Source organism: Gossypium arboreum, chromosome 11, assembly GCF_025698485.1.
Source record: "Gossypium arboreum isolate Shixiya-1 chromosome 11, ASM2569848v2, whole genome shotgun sequence".
NCBI lineage: Eukaryota > Viridiplantae > Streptophyta > Magnoliopsida > Malvales > Malvaceae > Gossypium > Gossypium arboreum.
The window spans coordinates 9,115,599-9,138,605 of NC_069080.1; the positions used below are offsets into that span (position 1 = coordinate 9,115,599).

A 23,007-nucleotide genomic window follows, 5' to 3' on the forward strand; every position below is an offset into this window, starting at 1 on the left:
ATAAAAAATATAGAGGGAAAAGGTTCCATTTAAGATTGCAAAAGATAGAATTGTTAAAGGTTATTCCTATCCTTAAAAGGTTATAAGTTAGTGAATGAGAGAAAATTTTGACAAATGAGGCTAATGTAGTGAAGGTAAGCAATCGAAGTTAAGCAACTACAAATTAACCGTGTCAATCTTTTCTATCTTTCCTCACCCCTAAGCAAAATAATTTCAATCATCAATACATCTCCTCTTTGTAAAATCCACCCACCAATGCTTATCAATTGGTACCAATGCAAGGTCTCCATTTGAAGTAAATATCTTTTTCACTCAAGGCACTCGAATTGGAAGAGAATGGTTATCAAGTCAAAGTAATAAATATGGAAGATGGTCATTCTATTTTTTTCCTCCACTCTCCAAAGATAAAAACGGCTCTCATTGAAAAGTGATGATGAAATACTTTTGTCCAAGCATATAATTTTGATGCTTAGAGAATAATCACAAAGAGTCATTTAGAAATGCCCAATGAAAAAAAATATGGAAGGCATAATCAAATGCCAAGGCCATAATACACATTTGTGCTTTGAATGTAGAAATCTTTAATAAAGTTTTCTTACATGGAGGTATCAAGAAAATACGAGAGGGTAAAGGATACTATGGAGCCAAAAAAAGAAGAAAAGGATGTAAAAGAGTATCATGAGAGTTAACGTTGAACAAGTGGCAGGGCAATTGAAGATGAATAATAAAGTGGAAGTCTCTCTTCAAATCCAAATATGGCTTGTTCGATGACTCTTAAAAAAAATTCGAAATATGTTAAAATTCTCGTTCTTTGAATTCAGATGAATTACAAAATGTTTTTAATGAATTAGTATCATAATTTGAGATAATGGATTCCCAAAACTTAAAAAAATTAATTTTTGCTCTAAAAATCCGAAAATTGTAAAAAAAAATAAAATTAACTTCTCGTTGAGTAAACTATTTTTGGAGAAATAATCAATTCGAAACCCGTCTACAGAAACGTCAAAGTGGGTTCCATACAGGGCCTTAGCGAACCACAGGGAGTAACCAATCGAGAAATGGAGCCAACGAACCGTCGATGTCTACGTCCAAACAACAGCCGTTCGTTTGTTGTATTCAGAATGGGACCCGCATTTCTCCGCCAGATTAAGATTTTCCGGCGATAAAAAAATGGAAGTGTTTTGTTTACTGTAATTTTATTTGTTCTAAACAGAAAACTTAAGTTCCCTGTCCGTTAATTTTATTTGCTTAATCTATTTTGACCATATTTCTTCAACACATTGGCTTCCCCTTTCTCTCTCTAGAACGCTACCTTGTTTTTCTCTCTCGGAGCTCTGCCCTTAGATCTGACAAGATTGTCGGACTCTGTCGATGGCTTCGAAGCGGATCCTGAAGGAGCTCAAGGATATTCAGAAAGATCCTCCTACTTCATGCAGCGCCGGTAACTTCCCTTCTCTAATCTTCGATTTTTTTATTTTTTATTTTTACAAACGTTTCCTTAGTTTCTTTGAAGCTTGATCTATATCCTTTTGTTTATTTGCGTGTATGGTATATACTATTTTTTTCCCCCTTGTGTTCGGTTACCAGTAATTTTATTAGCGAACTGCGGGTAAAGTTATGTAGATAAACCAAATGCAGCTAATAATAGAAAAATTAAAGCCTGAAACTATCTTTGTTAGAAATTATTTACTTAGATAAGAAATTGAACGGTTTATGCAATACAACCTTTGCATTATTATAGTGAAGTATTCATGAGATCTTTTATCATTCGATTGTTCTTCTTTATGAAGTAAATTTGGAGGCTAAATTGTTTTCCGTTGCTTCTATGCCGGTTTTGGCATACAAATTATGCCTTTCCACTGCTGACTTCTAGTCATTATTTTGTTTTGGCTTATATGTAATGATGAACTTGGTAGTTCAAGCATGCCAACATTAGCAAGTGTATGGTATTTGGTAGGATATGTTTTTTTTTTTTTTTTTTTGTGGTTAATTCCTGCTATTAGTCTCTGTACTTTGCAAAAATTATGGATTTAGTCCCTATAATTTAATTTGGTCATTTTTAATCTTGTACTTTTCAAATTTTAAAATTTCAGTTCTCATCAAATGATAAGAGCTGGGGGATTTCATGATTCAGGGTTTTGTTTATTAGGATTCAGGGTTTTGCTTTGGGCCCTTCAAGCCCTTCGGGCTCGTAGCGCGGGGGGTACAATGTGGTGGGGTACGATTACAGGGTAATGTGGGGGGGAATATGGTTTAGGGTTTTAGTATGTTTGCTGGGGCCTAGATTGTGGTGGGCTTGAACGTTGCTATTTCCAAAATCTAATTTGTCAAACATTTTGTCATATGTATAATACCATGTCAACTTGTTATTTCCACATATTATTCACTTAAAAGTCAGTTAATAGATTAATGACTATCATTTGCATCAAGACTAAAAGTTCAAAATTTGAAAAATATAGGGACTTAGAATGATCCAGTTGAAGAATATGGATTAAATCTACAATTGTATGCATAGTACAAGACTATAATTGAATCCAACCAAATGAATTTAATTGCTACTATTTGGATCAGTTTTAAAATTTCAGAATTTGAAAATTACAGGGACTAAAATTGACAAATTCAAAAAGTACAGAAACTAAAATTGATCAAATTAAATGATTGACTGTCATAACCTTTTCTTGTTTTAGCATGATCAATCTTTGTGTGATAGTTTCTTGAGTATCAAGTTTCTTTTGAGTACTTACAAATTCTTTATTTCGTTGCTATGATTCCATAATCCGTATTTATACTTTTTATAATTATGGTCATGGTCAGCGACTTTGAAGGTTTAATTTATGGTATTTTTAGGTCTGAATGACCATGAAATTTATGTATATTGTAGACAGTAACCTCCACCAGATTGTTTTTGGTGTCTGCAAGTATTGGAATAAAGTATAGTCACAAGAGGTTTGTATGTTGACACATTTCAGCTAGCGAAGGGTGATGCTGTGACAGCCTGATGGAAGATGTTCAAGTTGTTATTTTCTGTGTTTTAAGTTCCTTGCGTGCAGTACTAATTTAGGATATCTGAATTTTGGAGTTCTTAGTCTTGATGGGATTATTGGATGCAGTAGCAAAAGGTTCTGTCTGGTATGAAATTATAGCATATGATATATTATTGTAATCCATATGCTGTCAGGTCCTGTAGCTGAAGACATGTTCCATTGGCAAGCCACAATAATGGGGCCCCCTGATAGTCCTTATGCTGGAGGTGTCTTTCTAGTGACGATTCATTTTCCTCCTGATTATCCTTTTAAACCCCCTAAGGTAAGGTCTATATGTTTTTTGTTATGGTTTTGCAGTTACCCTAACCTTTCACGCTAGACTATCATGAACCATGCTTAAGATATTATGGGAACCATACATATATGTGGGTTTTTATCTTTGAATGTAAATAATAAAGCAGCTTATGCAACCAAATAGCCTTTTCCCTCTTTTCATTTACTTTTTTGGGGCGGATGGCTTTGGCTGTAGTCGTAGACAACAAAAGTTACTTAGGTAATGAAACAAACTCTACCTATCTGTTTTCATTTCATTGTGTGCTCTCTTCTTCGTTTCTTGCAGGTTGCTTTTAGAACCAAGGTCTTTCACCCAAATATCAACAGCAATGGTAGCATATGCCTCGACATACTAAAGGAGCAGTGGAGCCCAGCCCTGACTATATCAAAGGTTTTCAACTTAAACAATGTTCCATAATCTAATGGCTAATAATTTGATGATAAACGTATGTTAATAAGAATGGTAGATAGAAGAGTTAGAGGTGGCAAAGGAGCAGTTCTAGGCATTTCTTGTTTGGATCATTTTGGATTCAAGCCTTTCGGGTTTGGGTTAGTCTTTTTCTTTTGAGGTTTTATGAAAGATGCGACTACTTGAACATGCTTTTCGAGGTCATGGTTGGCGTTTTCTTTAGGCTCGAATCTTTTGGATTCAGATATTTTCCTTTTTTTTTTTTTTTCAAATTGAATTTGTGCTTTTTGAGCGGGTTTTCAAGTTTGAGTTAGTTTTGCTGTCTCTAGATAGGATAGTAAACATCAGGTAGGCTTTTGGAGATATTCATCCCCTCCAAAACTTGAAGCCATGATATTTAGCCAATATAAAAGTGACCTCTACTTGATGAAGCACTGTTTGTAGGCTGAGAATCTGTTTGCCAAACCCTGGCACTGTTTTCAGCATGTGTTGTACAAAGTTAGGTGTGGGATGTTCCCAAATTGTACATGTCACGGTTGAACCGTAATTGCATGCGACTCCTTTGACTTTTTCATCAAACACAACCTGTTCCAATGTAGCAGGTTGAAATTAGACGGTCCAAACTAATTTGGAGTATCATTCTGTTTCCCAAATTGTGGTCATCTTATGGGATTTAGTTAACAAAGGAATATTGATCAGCGTTACAATTTTGCAACCTCTTTCTTTTATTTCCTGGGCTTTATTTATTTATTGGTGGGTGCATTCCATTCAGTTGGTTAACCATTACTGTATTTTTAAGAGGTTAGAAAGGTTCTTGTTTCCTATTTCAGGTGTTGCTTTCTATCTGCTCCCTCTTAACGGACCCAAACCCAGATGACCCTCTGGTTCCGGAAATCGCTCACATGTACAAGACGGACAGAGCTAAGTATGAGTCAACTGCTAGGAGCTGGACCCAGAAATATGCAATGGGCTAGTCTAATAAATTGGTAAGAAAAAGTTCAGGATATTGTTTCCTCATTACTCACTGTGTATAAAGCAAGTGTGCATTTGTGGCGATTGCTCCTGTAGTATACTAAATAGACAAAGTGAAGAATAGATGGAAAGCTGGCTGATGTTGTATGATCATCAGATAATGTTGTTGAATAAAATCAAGTGCGGTAGACTGACCGAAAATAGTAACAGACAATGATATGAAAGCCTTGTAATATGACTAATAATAGAAAGCCCACTATGTAATGACATCAAAGTCCAATAAAGTGACACGAGTTAGTGATTGATTTTATGCGGAATTTGTCTAAAAGATCTTTGAATTTTATGATTTTTTAGTATAAATTTCATGTAAGAATTTATTCGGTTGTAACAAAAAAGTACCAAAAAATAGACCCTTCGAGTTTAGTATTTTTAACGTTTATTTTTTATTTTATTTTTATTTTGGAATTATGAGCAATAAACAAAAATATATTGGTTAAAATGAATTGTTGACCTTATGCTTATTCCAATATTTAAATATAAGTAGGGACTTGTAAAAGTAGATAAATGTTAATTAAGTTACTCGAACTCCTATTTTAATAACTTCATTCGGCTTGAAATTTTAGTGAGTTAAATCAGTTTCATACTTTTATTAACTGAGATCATATATAATCACGCACAAACTTAATTATTACTGGTTTAAGGATTTGAATTTATTAATTTAGAAATTTTAAAAAATTAAAATTTATTTTTCTAAGATGTTTTTAGAAATATACAATATTTTTAATTAATAATTTTAAGATCATTTTTAATTTTTGTAATATTTTTAGAGAGCTGAACTTGTTCATTTTCGAAATTAACAGGTATTTACATCAATTTATTATTCGAGTTATTTGAGTTATAAATCTTGAAAAATCAAATTATTTATTTGAATTTATTAAAAAATCACTTGATTTAATTAATTAGAAATTAAAAAATTATAAAAGTCAAAATTGACTTGTAAAAATCTCAATAATCTAAGTTTAAAAATTTAATTTTGGAGTTGAAAAATATTTTGTTAAATGCATATTCCAAAGGAAATGAATCCTTGTTGCTACAAATTAGTTAGTTTAAGAATTACAACATTCTACAGAAAAAGGGGAAAAAAGAATTACAACATCATCTAGTACATTAGTGCTGAAAGAAATAATTGTCCTCCAAACTCTCCTTGTTATTCACATGGTCCAAAACAAAACAAATAAATAATTTAATAGAATTATTAGGGATTAAATTCAAATACTTTTGTCAGTAAATCAAAATAAATTATGATCAATATAACATAACTTAAAATTTTAGTGAAAGTGCAAGTATTAAATATATAATGGTTAATCCTCTACTTTTAACTATATAAAATGGTTAAATTTTAATTTCAATCATTATATATTTTTAAATTTGAGATTTGATCTTTACACTTTATTTTTGACATAATTTGGTACTTCGATATTTATAATGTCATAAATTAATCTAAATATTTTATTCTAATTAAATATTGTTAAATTTTTATTAAATTTAAGTCCATTATAATGTTATTTTTGTAACATGATTATCGAACTAATATTTTAATTAAAAAATTTAGAATGTCACGCCAACAATTTTAATAGAAATATTTTAATAATGTTAATAATTAGATTTAAATTCAAAAATAAAATAACAAAATTTCAAATATATAAAAATAAGAAATTTAGGGCATATTATAACCTTTAAAATTTAACTATTTAATCCAAAAATAATTATCCAACACGAAAAGTGAGTCGAAAACCATTCTAATAATTCTCAATTAGTCTGCTTTGCTCTCGTCCTTCCATTCCTTGGCACAAAAGTACATAAAAATGACGAATGGATCTCTCCATTTTATAGTTATTATTATTTATTACATTGGATTTTTCAAAAAAAAATATTATCAATTAGTTGTATTTATATAGTAAATATAATTTAAAAATCATTTTATTTATTTAGAAAAATAGAAGTGTAACAAAATTCAATTTAACTAGAAAGTAGTCTCGTAGGTCACATTTATATTATAAATAAATTTAATCATTTATATAAATTACATATGAAATAGAGAAATTAAAAAAAAAAAACTTAAAAAAAGGTGGGTTTAATATTATCCGAAACATTTGTCAAGTAGTAAATTATTGGATGTTGACATGTAATGAAATTTTTGTTTCAAATGTTTTAAATGAATAATTTGAATACAATATTAAAATGTGGTTTGTAATAACATTTTTGTTTCAAATGTTTTAAATGATTTCAATTACATTTTTGTTTCACATGTTTTATGTAAATTAAAGGTGTTGATTTCAATACAGTGCTTTTAACGGTGGTGATTCTAATTTAGTATTAACACTAAGATGTTGTCATCTAATGAAATTTTTGCTTCAAATGTTTTAAATGTTAGGATGGACCGATGTGTTAATGCAGTACATTGAGTCACCAAAATATCATGATTTGAATTTTCCAATTTCCAGTGCAGAAATCGCACAATACATTTTTTTTTTCTTTTTCTTGAATGATTTCTCACATTCTTCGATTTAAAGGTGCAACCAAATTTGCTTGGTTCGAGACAAATTTTTTCCTTTTTATCTTATCTTGAGATTAATATTTATGGATGATTTTAAAATTAAGATTTTTAGACATTAATAAAATTTTATAACATCATCAAATTTAAAATATATGAAATTATTTTATGGATCTTTTATCACGTTATTTATGGTTTCTTTTCAATTAATTAATCACATTTCAATAATTTTTTCCATGTTATTAATATATAATTTTGATAATATTTTTACCCTGAACCTTAAATATAAAATCTCAAACTTGTAACCCCAAATCTTTAAACCATGAATCCCAAACTCATAATCCGTAATTTTGAATCTCAAATCTTAAATCCTAAGCCCAAACTATAAACCTCGGGGTTCAATGTTTAAGGTTCAAGGTTCAAGTTTAAGATTTTGGGTTCTTTGTTCGGGATTCAGAGTAAAATAATTACCAAAATTATGTGTCAATGACATAGAAAAATTGAACAAAAATACTATTTTTAAAAAATATTAGTTGCACAAAAATAAAAAAATATTAACTTATGAAAAGAAAAAGAAAAGATTAAAATTTGTAAAAGAAGAAAAATATTTGTTTATAATTAAAAAATTAATTATTTTAAGTAATTTAATTAAAGTTAAATTAAGTTGGAGAAGATATTAAATATAGATGAGTGTATAATAATACTTTATTATATTTAAAATTTAATGATGTGATACTATCTATACTTTTTAGGATCATACTAATATAATTTATTCCGATATTTATTGATCGTGTATAAATATATTCTAATAATAGTTTTTTAATAATTAGGAGAGGAATGGAGCTGTTTGGGATCAAACCCAAGCTCTTATACCTACAACATAATATCTTACCTTTTAATTTTTTTATCCAAAACACTTCATAAATAATTATATTTAATTATTTATATGCATGCTAGATTTTATTTTGACATTTTTAATTAATCCGACATTAAAACAATTAATTTAATGAACATTTTCGTTAATTTCATTATTTTAAAACTTATATTACACTATAATTAATATAAATATATAAAAGTTAAAGTTTCTAATAAAACATAATATTTAATGTGATCAATTATATTTAGCATTATTATACATTTAGAAAAAAAATATATTTAATTATGATAACTTCTAATATAAATATTATAAAACCAAAGACTCTAATTTTAAATCATTTCATCCAACATTGTCCAATTTAAAACTTAATTATTCTTTTATGAATATTAACTATTTTTGTATTATTTTCTAAAATGAAATATTGTTTTAGTAAAATTATTTTTATTATGAAATAAATGTGATAAATTTAGTCAAATTTATTATTTTGCAAGTATATAATTTAGTCAAAATTAATGTATTTTTAATCTTGAAAACTAATTTGAATTAATTAAATTTCTTTTATTAATATTTCCTTTAAATAAAATTTAATTGCCACAATTATAACTATTTAATTGTCATATTAATATTTTCTTTAAACTCTAAACCCTATTCTTAAATATGTTTAAATTTTTTTGTTCAAGTTTAATATTTTTTGTGTAAACCCCTTAAATTTCAAATGAGTTTTCAGATTGAGACGATAACTTAACTCATGAGTAAATTTATATTGGATGAAACTTAATAATTTAAGTTTATTTATTTATAAAATAGTATTGTCTTTTTATTAGATTGATTATAATAAAATTATAATGTTTAAAATTAATATATTATGTTTGAATTTGAATTTCGTAATTACATTATTATATTTTAAACAAATATCAATATATTATTCGACAGTGACTGGTCTTCTGTTTTCGTTTCGATATTGAAGAGAAATTTGGATGCTTGATTGGCAAGCAAATTATAACAGGGGATTGACTTGAAAAAGGTAAACGGATTAACTTTTATTACTTATTGCTCCTCCCCGGTTATACAATAAATAAGGTATTTAATAAACTTTATTTTTCTCATATTTTAGATTATGCTACTTTCTTTTTTCTTTTCTTTTTAAATTATAATAATAAGATAAAATTTGAACAATCAACATAATTAACGCAACTCGAGTTCAGGCCATAAGACAATGAACACTTTTAATTATCGGATCATCGCATGAGATTCTAGATTATACTACTTTCAATTCAACACAAATCAATATTCTCTATTCCTTACTTTTTAATTTATATTTTATTTCAAACTCTCAAGTGAATGTTGGTTGATGTTTATCTTCCAAAATCTCATAAATAAACAGTGACATATATTTATTAAGTAAATTTAAAATAAAAAGATAATTATATATTAAATTGAGAATGTATTTTTTATTTCACAAGTCGCCTCAAAAATTTAACATGTGTATTTTTTAAATATTTATATTTTTATTGTCAAGAGTCTAAAATGCTTTTCGTTATATTATTTCTATTATTTATTACAATTGAAGTAACTTCATAAAAATTATATTTAACTTCAATAATATTTTAATTTACTTCATTTATTGGCTCAATCAATTGATAAAGTCGGAGTCTCTTGGGTCTTGAGTATTTATGTTTGAGACCTATATGTGTAGGTCTTGAAGTCCCACCATGTGGGATTACCTTGTGTTGATTTAATTCAATTTGTTGATTTTAATTTGGATTGTATTGTAATAGTTTAAATTTGTACTACTTTAATTTAAATTAAGTGCTTTAAATTTATATTTAATCCAATAATATTTAAATTGAAATGAGTTCATTAAATAATTTTTATATAGAATTAATTAAAAATATTATTAATTATTAATTGTATTAGAATTAAATATTTTTACGTTTTTAAAAATTAAAACACACACACATAAGGAATAATAAACTTGTTCCAATAAAGTAGTAGTTTTGTGGAGGACTCATACCCCTATAAAATTACGATTCTTGCCGTTTTGACTCTGAAAAGCTCTTGATTATCTCCGGTCTTTGGCTCTTCATTCTCCAACGAGCTTTTAATTTGCTTTGAAAATATCGTTTGATTGCAGATTCTTCTCCTTATGTTTTTTGAGGATAAAATTTTGGAGATGAATCCAGGGAGTCCGTTGAGAGTCAAATACAGAGAGCAAAGAACTGTTACTAAGAAGCTAGTGAAGCCATCGAGCGAGTGGTTTTGCATGGAGTCCAAAGCTAAAGCCCCTAAAATTGTGAGGATTTGTGTCACCGATGAGGATGCCACCGATTCTTCAAGCGACGAATGCGAAGGGGAGACATATCACACAGTGAAAAGGCATGTAAACGAAATCAGGATCCAAGATTGTTCCACTGTTAACTTCACCAAACCAACGAACCACCAAATAAATAATAAAAGTAACCATGTGGATATCAGATCAAAGAAGCAACAACAGCAGCAATGTTTGTCTGTGGGTGTCAAGTATCTTGGGGTTCGACAAAGGCCATGGGGGAGATGGGCGGCTGAGATCAGAGACCCCACAAGTCGAACCAGAGTCTGGCTTGGCACGTATGACACTGCTGAAGAAGCTGCCTTGGTGTACGACCGAGCCGCGATTCAAATCAAAGGCCCCGACGCTGTCACAAACTTTGCACAACCTCCCCTGAGACCCGACATTGATCTGGACATTATTTCGGGGTATGATTGTGGTCAAGAATCTCAGTCCCTCTGTTCACCTACATTTGTTCTCAGATTCCAGACCAATGAAGAAGCTGAACTTCAAATCCAATCCAAAGATGACTCTTTCGAGCACGGGTGGAAACTTGAGGAGGATCTCCCAGGACAACCAACCAGCTTATCAGATGAGTATTTATTAACAGATACTACGGTGGCTTTATGTGATTACTTCAACTCTGATAACCCTGAGCCAATATTTTTCGATGAAATGAGATTAGCAGAAGAGAATATTTCTGTAAAATTAGATATTGATTTTGGGGCTTGTACGTGGGAAGTTGATGATTACTATTAAGACATAGTAACTCTGTCTGGGTCCGGACACAACAACACTTCCCCGAAAAAGTGTGAATTAAATATGTTTTAAGCTAAAGTCAGGGCTCCCATGTTCGAGGGTTGGCCTTGGCAACCTTACCACTTGTTAGCCATCAACTCTTTTTCTGGGATTTAATTAGAAACATAGAACCATTCTTTTTTAAGCAATTGCCTTCCAATCTCATGTCGCATGTACGTTCCCCTGTTTGGTTTTCCTTGTGTCAAGGTTTTAAAGCCTCGCAATCAAAGGAGGCATGAATTTGACGTTAGTGAAGACAGCAAGGGACACGTTTTGTTCCAATACTAAGAGGCATTCTATTGTTATTTCCTCCGATGTTAACTTGGATCGGTATGGACAATCGTTTAGAGGCACCCAACTCCACTTGACAAAGATCGGTTTCCAGTCCTTGAAAAAAATAAATGAGGCCTCCACCCCAGAGCTTTCGAATGGATTGTGGAAGAGCCCTATGGTAGCTACACTACATAAATCCTATGTTAAATTTTCAGACCACGTGTCATCAAATATTAACTCTAAAAGGTTACAATTTAGAAAATCGAAATTGATAAACACAATTGGTCTTGAATATTAATATTTCAATTTTAGAAATTCTTTGGATTAACTTAGTATTATTATTGTTATGATAATTTTGATGTCATTAATTGAATGTATTTATATGTTTAGTATTTTTTTAATTTAATTAATGCAAAAAATATTTTGATTTGAGAAATTGTTAAATAGGTTACATGTACCTTCCTGCCCAACAAAAGACAGGAAAATATTAATTAAATATAAATAATATATCATATTTTCTATATGCACAGAAAGTAAAGCATTAAATACAATTTTTTAAATCAATATTATATTCTTCCTTTTCTCCTTGGACCCCAAGCTTCATATTTGTAGCAGGTTTTATTCTTATCACAATTTTCAATAGTATCTGAGTCTTTATTTTATTCCATGCTGTTTTCTTTTTCTTTGATATTGAAGACAAATTTCGATGCTTGATTGCCAAGCAAATTATAAATGGACTCTCTTTCGTCATTAAATACGTTGGCTTCAAAGTTCATCATTTGACTTATTTAGGAATGCTTAAAATCAGGTTAGTCGGATAGGATACCAATAATTGTAGAAATTGTTTTGTGGAAAGTCTCGATGATTAACGGAGTGGGAGCACTTAATTGGTGAAAAAAAAGTATGTACTTTGAAGGATTTCTAAACAATTAATTATTTATGTGTCTTTCAAATATCTATTTTTCCCACTAATTGAGGTGCTTCCATTTTGTGAATTTTAAAGGTTTTTTTAACTTTCTAAGTAAAAGGGTCACAGAAAGAACTGCAAAAAAAAAATAAAAAAATCAAATTACAAAATATGTAAATGTTGAGAGTTAAAGTTGCTATTATGCTACTGTCTTATGGTGACAAAAAAAAAAGGCAAAATTGATTCGTTGAGTGATGATTTTGTAACTTTTCATAGTTGGATGATTAAAAAAAGAAATTTACTAATAATTGGTAACTATTTTGTAACTTTTCATAGTCCGGTGACAAAAAAAAATCTATTAATAGTTGAATGACTACTAATAGAGATTTTAGATCCTATAAACAAAGTTAGAGGTTGACAAATGTTCTCTACGTAAAAATTTAAAAAATATATTAAAAAAATACATGACAAATTTTTAAAATGGTTTGTATAATAAAAATATATATTAGTCATGTATCAAATACAAACCTATAAAATATCCCTCCAAAATAATACTAGAGTATAGTATTGGTTTTAACAAGTCTTTCTAAATAAAAATTTAAATTTATGGCTCAAAAATTGTGAGTCGACTCGCTCATTAATTCAAGAATGATTTTTGACAATAAAATTTATGCTTTCTAATTTAAAATGTATTTTTAATTTGTTTGTGCTACAAGTAATTTTCTCTTTTATTTTTCAAGAATGGTTTCTCTTCAACAAGATCCATGCCGTTAAACTTAAGATTTGGATAAATTTTATAACTTTGATGGGTCCGGTAGCACAAAAAATCAACGATTTTTAATAAATTTAAAGTAATTTAATCAAATTTAAGCCCTTAAATTCACTCGTGGATATGAGTATATAGGATTAATGAAATTATTTATTGTATACTGGACAAATTTGCTATACTAGATTATAGATGCAAGGATTGATGGAGGGAAGTGAGGGTTGGAGATGAGTGCAGAAGTGGTTTATTGCTTTATATGTATTATATTAAAATGGTATTAATTTAAATGATTTTGGTTTATTGATTCTTAAAGCATATGGATTGCTCCATTTTCCTTAGCATAGACACAAAGTCGTCTCTACCGCCGTGTTTCGTCAACTCTTATATATTGAGTCTTTCAAGTACCTTTTTTACTCTATGATACACTTTCTTTTCTGATATGCAGTCGCTCGTGTATATATATATACACGCATGCGTGTTTAGTTAATATATACCACATTTAGTTGTATGCAAAATGATAGGCTTCCTTCACTGGCTTTGTTACTGTGATTAGCTATGGCTGCTTTCTCATGCACTGTTTTATCCATATTCCAGTCAGGCAGAGGCAGAGTCTAAGTTAAAAGTCAAAAGTCTGCAACTTGCTTAGTTTTTTTCTTTTCATTTTGATTGTAGCAATTGAATCCCTAGAAATTTTCTTGGAAGTTTACTTTATACTTCATTCATCGACGTGTTTGGTACATCTGTACTAGTTTCAATACATGAGATATGGTAAAATGCATGAGTGGATATACTATTAGGAATTTTTATGTTTAAACTAATACTTCTCATTAAAAAAAAAAAAAAAAGGTAAAAATCCCTCTTTGGTCCCTTTCAATTTCAATATTGAGCAAATTGGTCCCTCTAAAATAATTGGAGCAATTTAATCCCTGCCAATTTCGAAAGTGAGCAATTAAGAACAGTTAATCATGGCACTGCTGTTCTCTGTCAATTATACTTAATTTTGATTGGTATAATATCAAGTATAACCCTTGATGTTTATATATTTTATGTAAATGTTGCGGGTTAAATTTGTTACTTAGGACTAATTTCTTATATAAATGTTATGAGCTAATTTGTTAAATCGTGACTAATTTTACAAATGTGTAAACTCTAAAGACTAAATATTATTCCTAAAAAATTCGCTTTTTTTCTTCAAGCTGTTTGCTTTTTATCTTTTGTTTTGCTCAGCGGCGGTGCCAACATTCGGGCTGGCTATCGCCCACCTTTTTCCTCTCCAATCAACCCTTTCTTTCTTCCTTCTTCTTATCCACTACACATGTCTTCTCTCTTTTCAGTTTGTAAATTTATTTTGTGGGTATCTTTATTGTCTTTACAAGTTGTGATGGATAGATGATGGTGCCTGTCGTTCGTTAAAATTCTATTAGCCACTAGTAGTTTTTCTTGAAAAGTAGGTGGCTCTTCGTTAATTTCTCAATCTGCTTCTATTTTGAGAATATTTTAGAATAATAAATAATTTTACGTGTCGATTTAGGCCGATGTTGTCTTAAATTTTATATTTTTTTTCCATAGTTTAATAAGTTTTCAATTTTAGAAATTTTTGTCTGCTCTTCTAACACGTTTTTTTAGTTTTGTTTATGCATTTAATCTTATTTTACAAGTGACTTTAGGGATGATTTTATTGTCGTCCTCTCTAGTTTGACGAATGCTTGATTCTTTTGTCGATTTTTGCTCTCCGCTTTGGACCATTCGAGGTTGATTTCCTTATCATATTTAGCGCTTGCAATCACTCTAGATGTATCTTGATTGAGTTGTGACAAAGCCTGTTAGAATTAAGTGACCCAAATTCTTATTTAAATAAAATATGATGGAAAATAAAATAAAAGTAAAATCCATATAGAACTAGACTTCTTTTATTTTATTTTAGAATAAGGTTTTTTAAACCTTATTAAACTCCATCTATTTTATATTGATTACAATAAGGTGTTTCAATCCTACTAGAATATGCCTTTACAAGCCTATAAATAAACATAGTCTATTCCTCTTGTATTGATTCAAATTTTTCGACATAGTAAATTTTCTTCTCCTCTGCTTGTGATTTTTTCCCGAAAGGGTTTCCATGTAAAATTTGTGTGTTCTTTATTTTATTTTATTTTATTTTATTTACAAATTGGTATCCGAGCTTCCGGGTTATTCATCTCGATCACGGTAATGGCGTCTTTGAAGTATGAAATTCCGCTATTGGATCGCAACACCAGATTTGCGTTGTGGCAAATTAAGATGCAAGCAGTTCTTGCACAGATGGATCTGGAGGATGCCCTGCTAGGGATAGATAAGATGCCTTCAACATTAACAGATGAAGAGAAGAAGCGTAAGGATCGAAAGGCGTTAACACAATTACATCTGCATTTGTCCAACGAAATTTTATAGGATGTGATGAAAGAGAAGACTGCCGCTGTATTATGGAAGAGGCTAGAACAAATATATATGTCGAAAAATCTAACAAGCAAGTTGCATATGAAGCAGCGTCTTTATGCACATCGTTTGGAGGAAGGTGCGTCTGTACACGAACACTTAACAGTGTTTAAAGAAATTCTCTCAAACTTGGAGGCCATGGAGGTTCAGTATGATAAGGAAGATCTAAGGTTGATTCTACTTTGTTCGTTGCCCTCGTCTTATTCAACCTTTAGAGACACGACTTTATATAGCTGCGAGTCTTTCACAGTTGATGAGGTTTATGATTTTTTAACCTCGTATGATAAGATGAAGCATCTTGTGGTTAAACCCGACTCTCAGGGAGAGGGTCTCATTGTTCGTGGGAGACAAGATCGGAATGCTAATGATGACCGTGGTAAGACACAAGAACGGAATCCTCGTGGTAAATCTAAAGGTAGATCGAAGTCTTCAAACAGAGGTAAAACTTGTAACTTCTACAAAAAGAAAGGGCACATTAAATCTGAGTGCTATAAGCTACAAAATAATATTAAAAGGGAGGCTGAGAGTCAAAAGGGAAAACAACTAGAAAATTCCGGTGAAGCTGATGTTGTAGAAGACTACAGCGATGGTGAACTTCTAGTCGCTTCTGTCAATGATTCTAAAGTAAGTGAGGAGTGGATACTTGATTCAGGTTGCACCTTCCACATGAGTCCCAATCGGGATTGGTTTACAACTTACGAAACAGTGTCTGAAGGTGTTGTTTTGATAGGAAATAATGCTTCGTGTAAAATCGCAGGTGTTGGAACAATTAAAGTTAAGATGTTTGATGGAGTTGTCAGAACACTTAGTGATGTACGACATGTTCCAGAATTGAAAAGAAATTTAATTTCGTTGAGTACTTTTAATTCAAAAGGGTACAGATACACAGCTGAAAGTGGGGTTTTAAAGATTTCCAAAGGTTCCTTTGTTGTGATGAAAGGGCAGAGAAAAATTGCCAAGTTATATATTTTATAGGGTTCTACTGTTACTGGTGATGCAGCTGTCACTTCCTCTTCCTTGTCAGATGATGATATTACTAAACTTTGGCATATGCGCCTAGGGCATATGAGTGAGAATGACATGGTAGAATTGGGCAAAAGAGGACTTCTTGATGGGCAAGGAATTTGCAAACTAAATTTCTGTGAGCATTGTGTTTTTGGGAAGCAAAAGAGAGTTCGATTCACTAGAGGAATCCATAACACGAAGGGAACATTGGAGTATATTCATTCTGATCTGTGGGGGCCATCTAGAGTGCCTTCGAGAGGTGGAGCTAATTATATGCTAACCTTTATTGATGATTTTTCCAGAAAAGTTTGGGCGTTCTTCTTGAAGTAGAAAAGCGATGTGTTTTCTGCATTTAAGTCTTGGAAAATTATAATTGAAAAATAGACGGGAAAACAGATAAAATACCTCAGCACAGACAATGGCTTAGAGTTCTGTTCTGATGAGTTTAATAGATTGTGCAAGTTAGAAGGAATCATGAGATACTTGACAGTTCGTCATACTCTACAGTAAAACGACGTTGCAGAACGAATGAACAAAATGATCATGGAGAAGGTTCGATGTATGTTGTCAAATGCCAACTTACCGAAGTCATTTTGGCCAGAAGCAACCTCTACTGCATGTTTTTTGATCAACCGATCTCCACCCATTGCCATTGAGAAAAAGACTCCACAAGAGGTATGGTCTGGTAATCCTACTAATTATTCTGATTTAAAGATTTTTGGGTGTCCTGCGTATGCTCATGTTGATAATGGAAAATTGGAACCGAGATCTATTAAATGCGTTTTTCTTGGTTATAAAGCTGGTGTAAAAGGGTATAAGTTATGGTGTCCTGAAAATAGAAAAGTTGTGATTAGCAGAGATGTTGTTTTTGATGAAACTGCTATGCTACCTAACTTATCTCTTAAAGACTCTTCCAATAAAGAAAATCAAAAGCAGGTGGAGCATCAGATTAATACAGAGTCAAATCCTCAAGCCAGAACAAAAATTGAGAATAGAGTTGCTTCTTCACCACAATACTCTATCGCTAAAAATAGAACTAGGAGAGAAATTAATGTAACGCCCCCACGCCCGAAACCGTCACCGGAGTCAAGCTTGAGGTGTTACTAAACTTATCTTACCTTTTAAACAACTCTAAATCACTTATTTTAATTTTCGGAATAAACTGTTTTTCTGCATCATGGTTACTTAAAAATTCATTTCTCGAGTTTCAAAACTCGAAATTAAGATCCGTAAATTTTTCATGAAACTAGACTCATATATATATCTACTAATTTTTTCTAGAATTTTGACTTAGCCAATTAGTACAGTTTATTAGTTAAATTTTCCCTGTTTCAAAACTCGACTGCACTGACCTCTTCTTACTACGAACCATTTTTCTTCCTGTACAAAATTCATATGACTAAGTCGTTTGTTTCTCTCAAAACTAGATTCAACAAGCATTCTAACCATATAAATTATACCTTCTAATTAGTTTTGTACAATTTATGGTGAATTTCCAAAGTTGAAACAGGGATCCAGAAATCTCTCTGACCCTGTTTCACTAAAACTCAGATATATCATAAAATATAATACTTTTACCTGTTTTGCTTATTCCATAAGAAAATATACATAATAAGCTTTAATTTCTTATATTATTCATCTTCAAACTATGTTTTTACAATTTTAGTGATTTTTCAAAGTTACATCATTTCTGTTACTTGAATCTGTTTTTAGGTTACTTTCACATTTTCATAATTTTCATGTGATAATCATCATTCAATCATACATATTAATAAACATGTATATCATCAGCTATTTCTTAGCTAATCACTAGCAAGTATTTACACATCATTCATTATTCATATTATACCAAAAGTAGCTAAGTTTCTATACATGCCATACCCAAAACAAAACGACTAGTTATACCGAGTTATTTCTTTGATAGTGTGATCGGCCTCCGACATTTCCTTCGATCCCGAGTGACTAGATAAGTACTATAAGAAGAAGAAAATAAAAGATTAAGCACTAGGCTTAGTAAGCTTACAAGCAAATAAATCACAACATTCAACATAATGGATAATTATGCATAATATCATCTAACATCATAAATTTCTTTACTTCTCAATTTCTATCTTATTCTTTATTCCCTTACCTTCTTTCTTACCCGACCTTTCCTTTTCATAAGTATAATCTACTTTTCCTTTGCTGTTAATTCACTGTAATTTAACTTGTATCCTGACCCGTTGAACCACTCGGAATACTAAGGATACTAGGCCGTTCTGTCTATCAATATCTCGCCAATGCCATGTCTTTGACATGGACTTACATGAATTATTCTGTCTCCAATGCCATATATAATATGGACTTACATGGCTCAATCCTGTCTCCAAAGCCATATTTCTAATATGGACTTACATGGCTCATTTCATTACGTCTGTCAACCCTAATATCCTAACATTCCTAGGGTTCAACCGGCTTTCTAACACTTTTCCTCTGTCACTTCACCTTAAATTCGACTTTAAATATTTTCATAACATAAATATATAAATGCTGAAATTGACAATAATAATGTAAAATAAAAGAATATTGCATTTATTTACTGTAAACTTACCTTGATACAAAATGTGACTAAACCTTACACTTTAGTCCTTTACTTTTTCTTTTCCTCGTTCTTCTTTGGATTCTTGATCTATAATATAAAATATTTCTACCCATTAGCATTTGTTTGATTTCTATTTCACTTCACAATTTATGCTGTTCAAAATTTGAAATTGCACTTTTACCCCAAAATTTACAGCTTTTACAATTTAGTCCCTACTCAATTCACCCATCAATTGAACTAATTTTTCTAAATTAACACTTTTATTTTATCATTATAAACTATTTCACAGCCTTTGATATTCTGAATTTCAACACCAACATCTAATTCACAATTTTGCTCACAATTAGGTCCTAAATACCATTTTCTATCAAAATGACTTAATAAAACAATCTTAATATGAAATTAGAACTTCAATTTCATAATAATTCATCATAAACTACCCTTACTCAGCCAGGGTAACTTCCAATTTCACCCACCAAATCAAAAACTAATGAATTAGATGATTGGACCTAATTGTAAAAGTCACAAAACATAAAATTACTAAGAAATAGTAAAATTGAACTTACATGGTGAAAAATATGAAAAACCAGCATAGGAGACCTATTACGGTGTTTCGGCTGAGAAAGATGAAGAAATGTCTAGATTTTCAATCACATCATTTTTTAACTATTAACTTTTATGCTAATTCCAATTTTGTCCCTTGTTCACATTGTTTTCTTGCTTATTTCATACCCAAACCGTCCAGCCATTAACCTTTGGGTCTAATTGCTCTTTAAATCCATCTTTTAAATACTTAAGCTATTTACTCACAATTTAATAAATTTTGAGTTATTTTCGCTTAGTCCTTTTAATTAATTAGCTATCCAAACATCAAAATTTTCTAATGAAACTTTAATACTAACTCAATGACACTTCATAAATATTTATAAAAATATTTATAGCTCAATTTTCAAATTCGAGGTCTCGATACCTCGTTTTTGACCCGTCTGACCTAATAAATTATTTTAATTCACTAATTTCACCATTTCACAAATTCTTCTAAATTCTTACTTGACTCATAAATATTAAGTTACTATCTTGTTCAATCTTATTTGTCCGATTTAGTGATCTGAAATCACCATTTTGACACCACTTGAAAATTAGGCCGTTACATTCTACTCGGATTTGTGGTTTCGCAACCACTGTTCCATTTAGGCCCTATTTCGGGATGTTACATTTCTCCCTCCCTTTAGGGATTTTCGTCCCGAAAATCTTACCTGTGAAGAGATTTTGGTACTATTTTCGCATAGCCTCTTCGAGTTCCCATGTAGCCTCATCTACCCCGTGTCTATTCCATAGTACTTTCACAAGTGCAATACTTTTATTCCTTAATTGCTTTACCTCTCGAGCTAGAATCTTTACCGGTTCTTCACCAGTAAGTCATGTCTGGTTGAATCTCAACCTTTGTCTAAGAAATCACATGTGACGGATCTGAATGATAACGACGTAGCATAGACACATGAAATACATTTTGAATCTTCTAACTCAATCGGAAAGCTAACCAATATGCTAATGGTCCGACTCTCTCAATCACTTCAAACGGTCCAATAAAACATGGACTTAGTTTGCCTTTCTTGCCAAATCTGAGAACTTTCTTCCACGGGGATACTTTCAAAAAAAAACTTTGTCACCAACTTGATATTCGATCTCTTTTCTTTTAAATCGCATATGACTTACACCGTCTCAAGTCGCTTTTAAACAATTTCGATAACTTTCACTTTTTCTTCTTTCTTTAACTAGATCAACCTCAGAATCCGCTTTCTTTAAGCTCATCCAATATAAAGGTGTGCGACATTTACGTCCATACAAAGCTTCATAAGGTGCCATCTTCAAACTCGACTGATAACTATTATTGTAGGCAAACTCTACTAATGGTAAATATTTTTCCCAACTACCTTGAAATTCTAATACACAACATCTAAGCATATCTTCAAGTACCTGAATAACTCTCTCGATCGACCGTCGGTTTGAGGGTGGAAAGTCAGACTAAAACTCAACTTTGTGCCCAAAGCCTTCGTAATTTCTTCCAAAACCGTGAAGTAAATCTTGGATCTCTCATCGAAATGATCGATAATGGTACCTGTGTAGTTTGACTATCTCGACATATACAACTCGGCCAACTTTTCAAGTGAATAATCCATACTAACCGGGATAAAATGAGTCGACTTCGTTAACTTATCAATCACAACCTATCTGCATCTTTCTTTCTCGTGTAAACGGCAATCTGTCACAAAATCCATAGTAACTCGATCCCATTTCCACTCGGGGACTAGCACAGTGCAATAAACTCGAAGGTACCGATGTTCTACCTTTACCCATTGACAGATCAAACATCTAAAACAAACTCGAAATGTCCCTTTTATTCCTACCCACCAAGACATTTTTTTTAAATCATTATACATCTTTATACTACGGATGAATAGACAAAGAACTACTATGTGCTTCTTGTAAAATCTTTCGAATAAGCTCATCATTCTTGGTATGCATACCTGTCTCGAACATCAAACAACCGCCGAATCGATCCGAAAATCGACTCTACATCCGACTCAGACCGATCTCTTTTGGTTAACAACTCATCATCATTTTTTTTTTTTGAGCTTCACAAATTTCTTCAAGAAACATCGGTTTAGCTCTCAACTCAGCTAAGATAAAACCATCATCCGATAAGGCTAGACTAGTGTTCAAAGCTCTTAATGCAAATAAAATTTCCTACTCAAAGCATCAGCAACAACATTTGCCTTACGGGTGATAATCGATCACTAGCTCATAATCTTTAATCAACTCTAACCATCTTCTTTGCCTCAAATTCAAATCTTTTTGAGTCATCAAATATTTCAAACTTTTGTGATCGGTGAATATGTGGCACTTCTCACCGTACAAATGATGTCTCCAAATTTTCAAGCATAAAAACAATGGCAGCTAGCTCTAAATCATGTGTCGGATAGTTCTTCTCATGTGGCTTTAGTTGTCTAGAGGCATAAGCAATTACCTTCCTTCCCGCATAAGTACACAACCAAGTCCATTCATGGACGATCATCGTAAATCACAAACTCCTTACGGTTCTAGTTGCACTAAAACAAGAGCTTTAGTCAACAATGCTTTTAACTTGTCAAAACTCGTTGACACTTCTCATCCATTCAAACTTAACATCCTTTCGCAGCAATCTTGTCGTGGGTAGCTATCATGGAAAATCCTCTACAAATCGCCTATAATATCCGGCAAGACCAAGAAAACTTCTAACTTTTGATACATTTCTAGGAGGCTTCTAATCAACAATGGCTGAAATCTTGCTCGGATCAACCTTAATACCTTCACCGAAACAATATGTCTAAGAAAACCAACTTCGTAACAGAACTCACTTTTGCTGAACTTGACATACAACCGATTATCTTTCGAATCAGAAAGCGTTCTCAAATGCTCGCATGCTCGGTCTCATCATGAGAATAAATCAAGATATCATCAATAAACAAAACTACAAACTTATCCAAGTACGGTCTGAAAATTCGGTTCATTAAGTCCATGAAAATGGCAGGAGCATTAGTCAAGTCAAATGGCATCACAAGGAACTCATAATGACCATACCTAGTCAGGAAAGCAGTCTTCAAGACATCTGACTCTTTAACTCACAACTGATAATATCCGAATCTCAAATCTATCTTGAAAAACACAGTAGCCCCCTTTAATTGATCAAACAGATCATCAATTCTAGGCAATTGATACTTGTTCTTT

The 23,007-nt window shown here is 31.4% G+C and overlaps 2 protein-coding genes across 2 annotated transcripts; both read left to right on the top strand.

Moving 5' to 3' along the window:
* Window positions 1-951: 951 nt before the first annotated feature.
* LOC108470759 (ubiquitin-conjugating enzyme E2 28-like) lies at window positions 952-5,008 on the top strand. The gene is made up of 4 exons (XM_017772206.2): window positions 952-1,441; window positions 3,179-3,306; window positions 3,604-3,708; window positions 4,557-5,008. Exons 1-4 carry the CDS (start codon window positions 1,372-1,374, stop codon window positions 4,698-4,700), a joined length of 447 nt encoding a protein of 148 aa, XP_017627695.1. The 5' UTR covers window positions 952-1,371; the 3' UTR covers window positions 4,701-5,008.
* Window positions 5,009-10,134: 5,126 nt separating this feature from the next.
* On the top strand, window positions 10,135-11,196 carry LOC108473197 (ethylene-responsive transcription factor CRF6-like). The gene has a single exon (XM_017774733.2). It carries the CDS (start codon window positions 10,276-10,278, stop codon window positions 11,194-11,196), a length of 921 nt encoding a protein of 306 aa, XP_017630222.1. The 5' UTR covers window positions 10,135-10,275.
* The last annotated feature ends 11,811 nt before the right edge of the window (window positions 11,197-23,007 follow it).

What these genes read in the sequence shown, in the direction of transcription:
- LOC108470759 (XM_017772206.2), top strand. Translation starts at nt 1,372, where the DNA reads ATGGCTTCGAAGCGGATCCTGAAGGAGCTCAAGGATATTCAGAAAGAT. An exon ending in TCCTACTTCATGCAGCGCCG is followed by an intron (nt 1,442 to 3,178) that starts GTAACTTCCCTT and finishes ATATGCTGTCAG; the next exon opens with GTCCTGTAGCTGAAGACATG. An exon ending in ATCCTTTTAAACCCCCTAAG is followed by an intron (nt 3,307 to 3,603) that starts GTAAGGTCTATA and finishes CGTTTCTTGCAG; the next exon opens with GTTGCTTTTAGAACCAAGGT.
- LOC108473197 (XM_017774733.2), top strand. Translation starts at nt 10,276, where the DNA reads ATGTTTTTTGAGGATAAAATTTTGGAGATGAATCCAGGGAGTCCGTTG.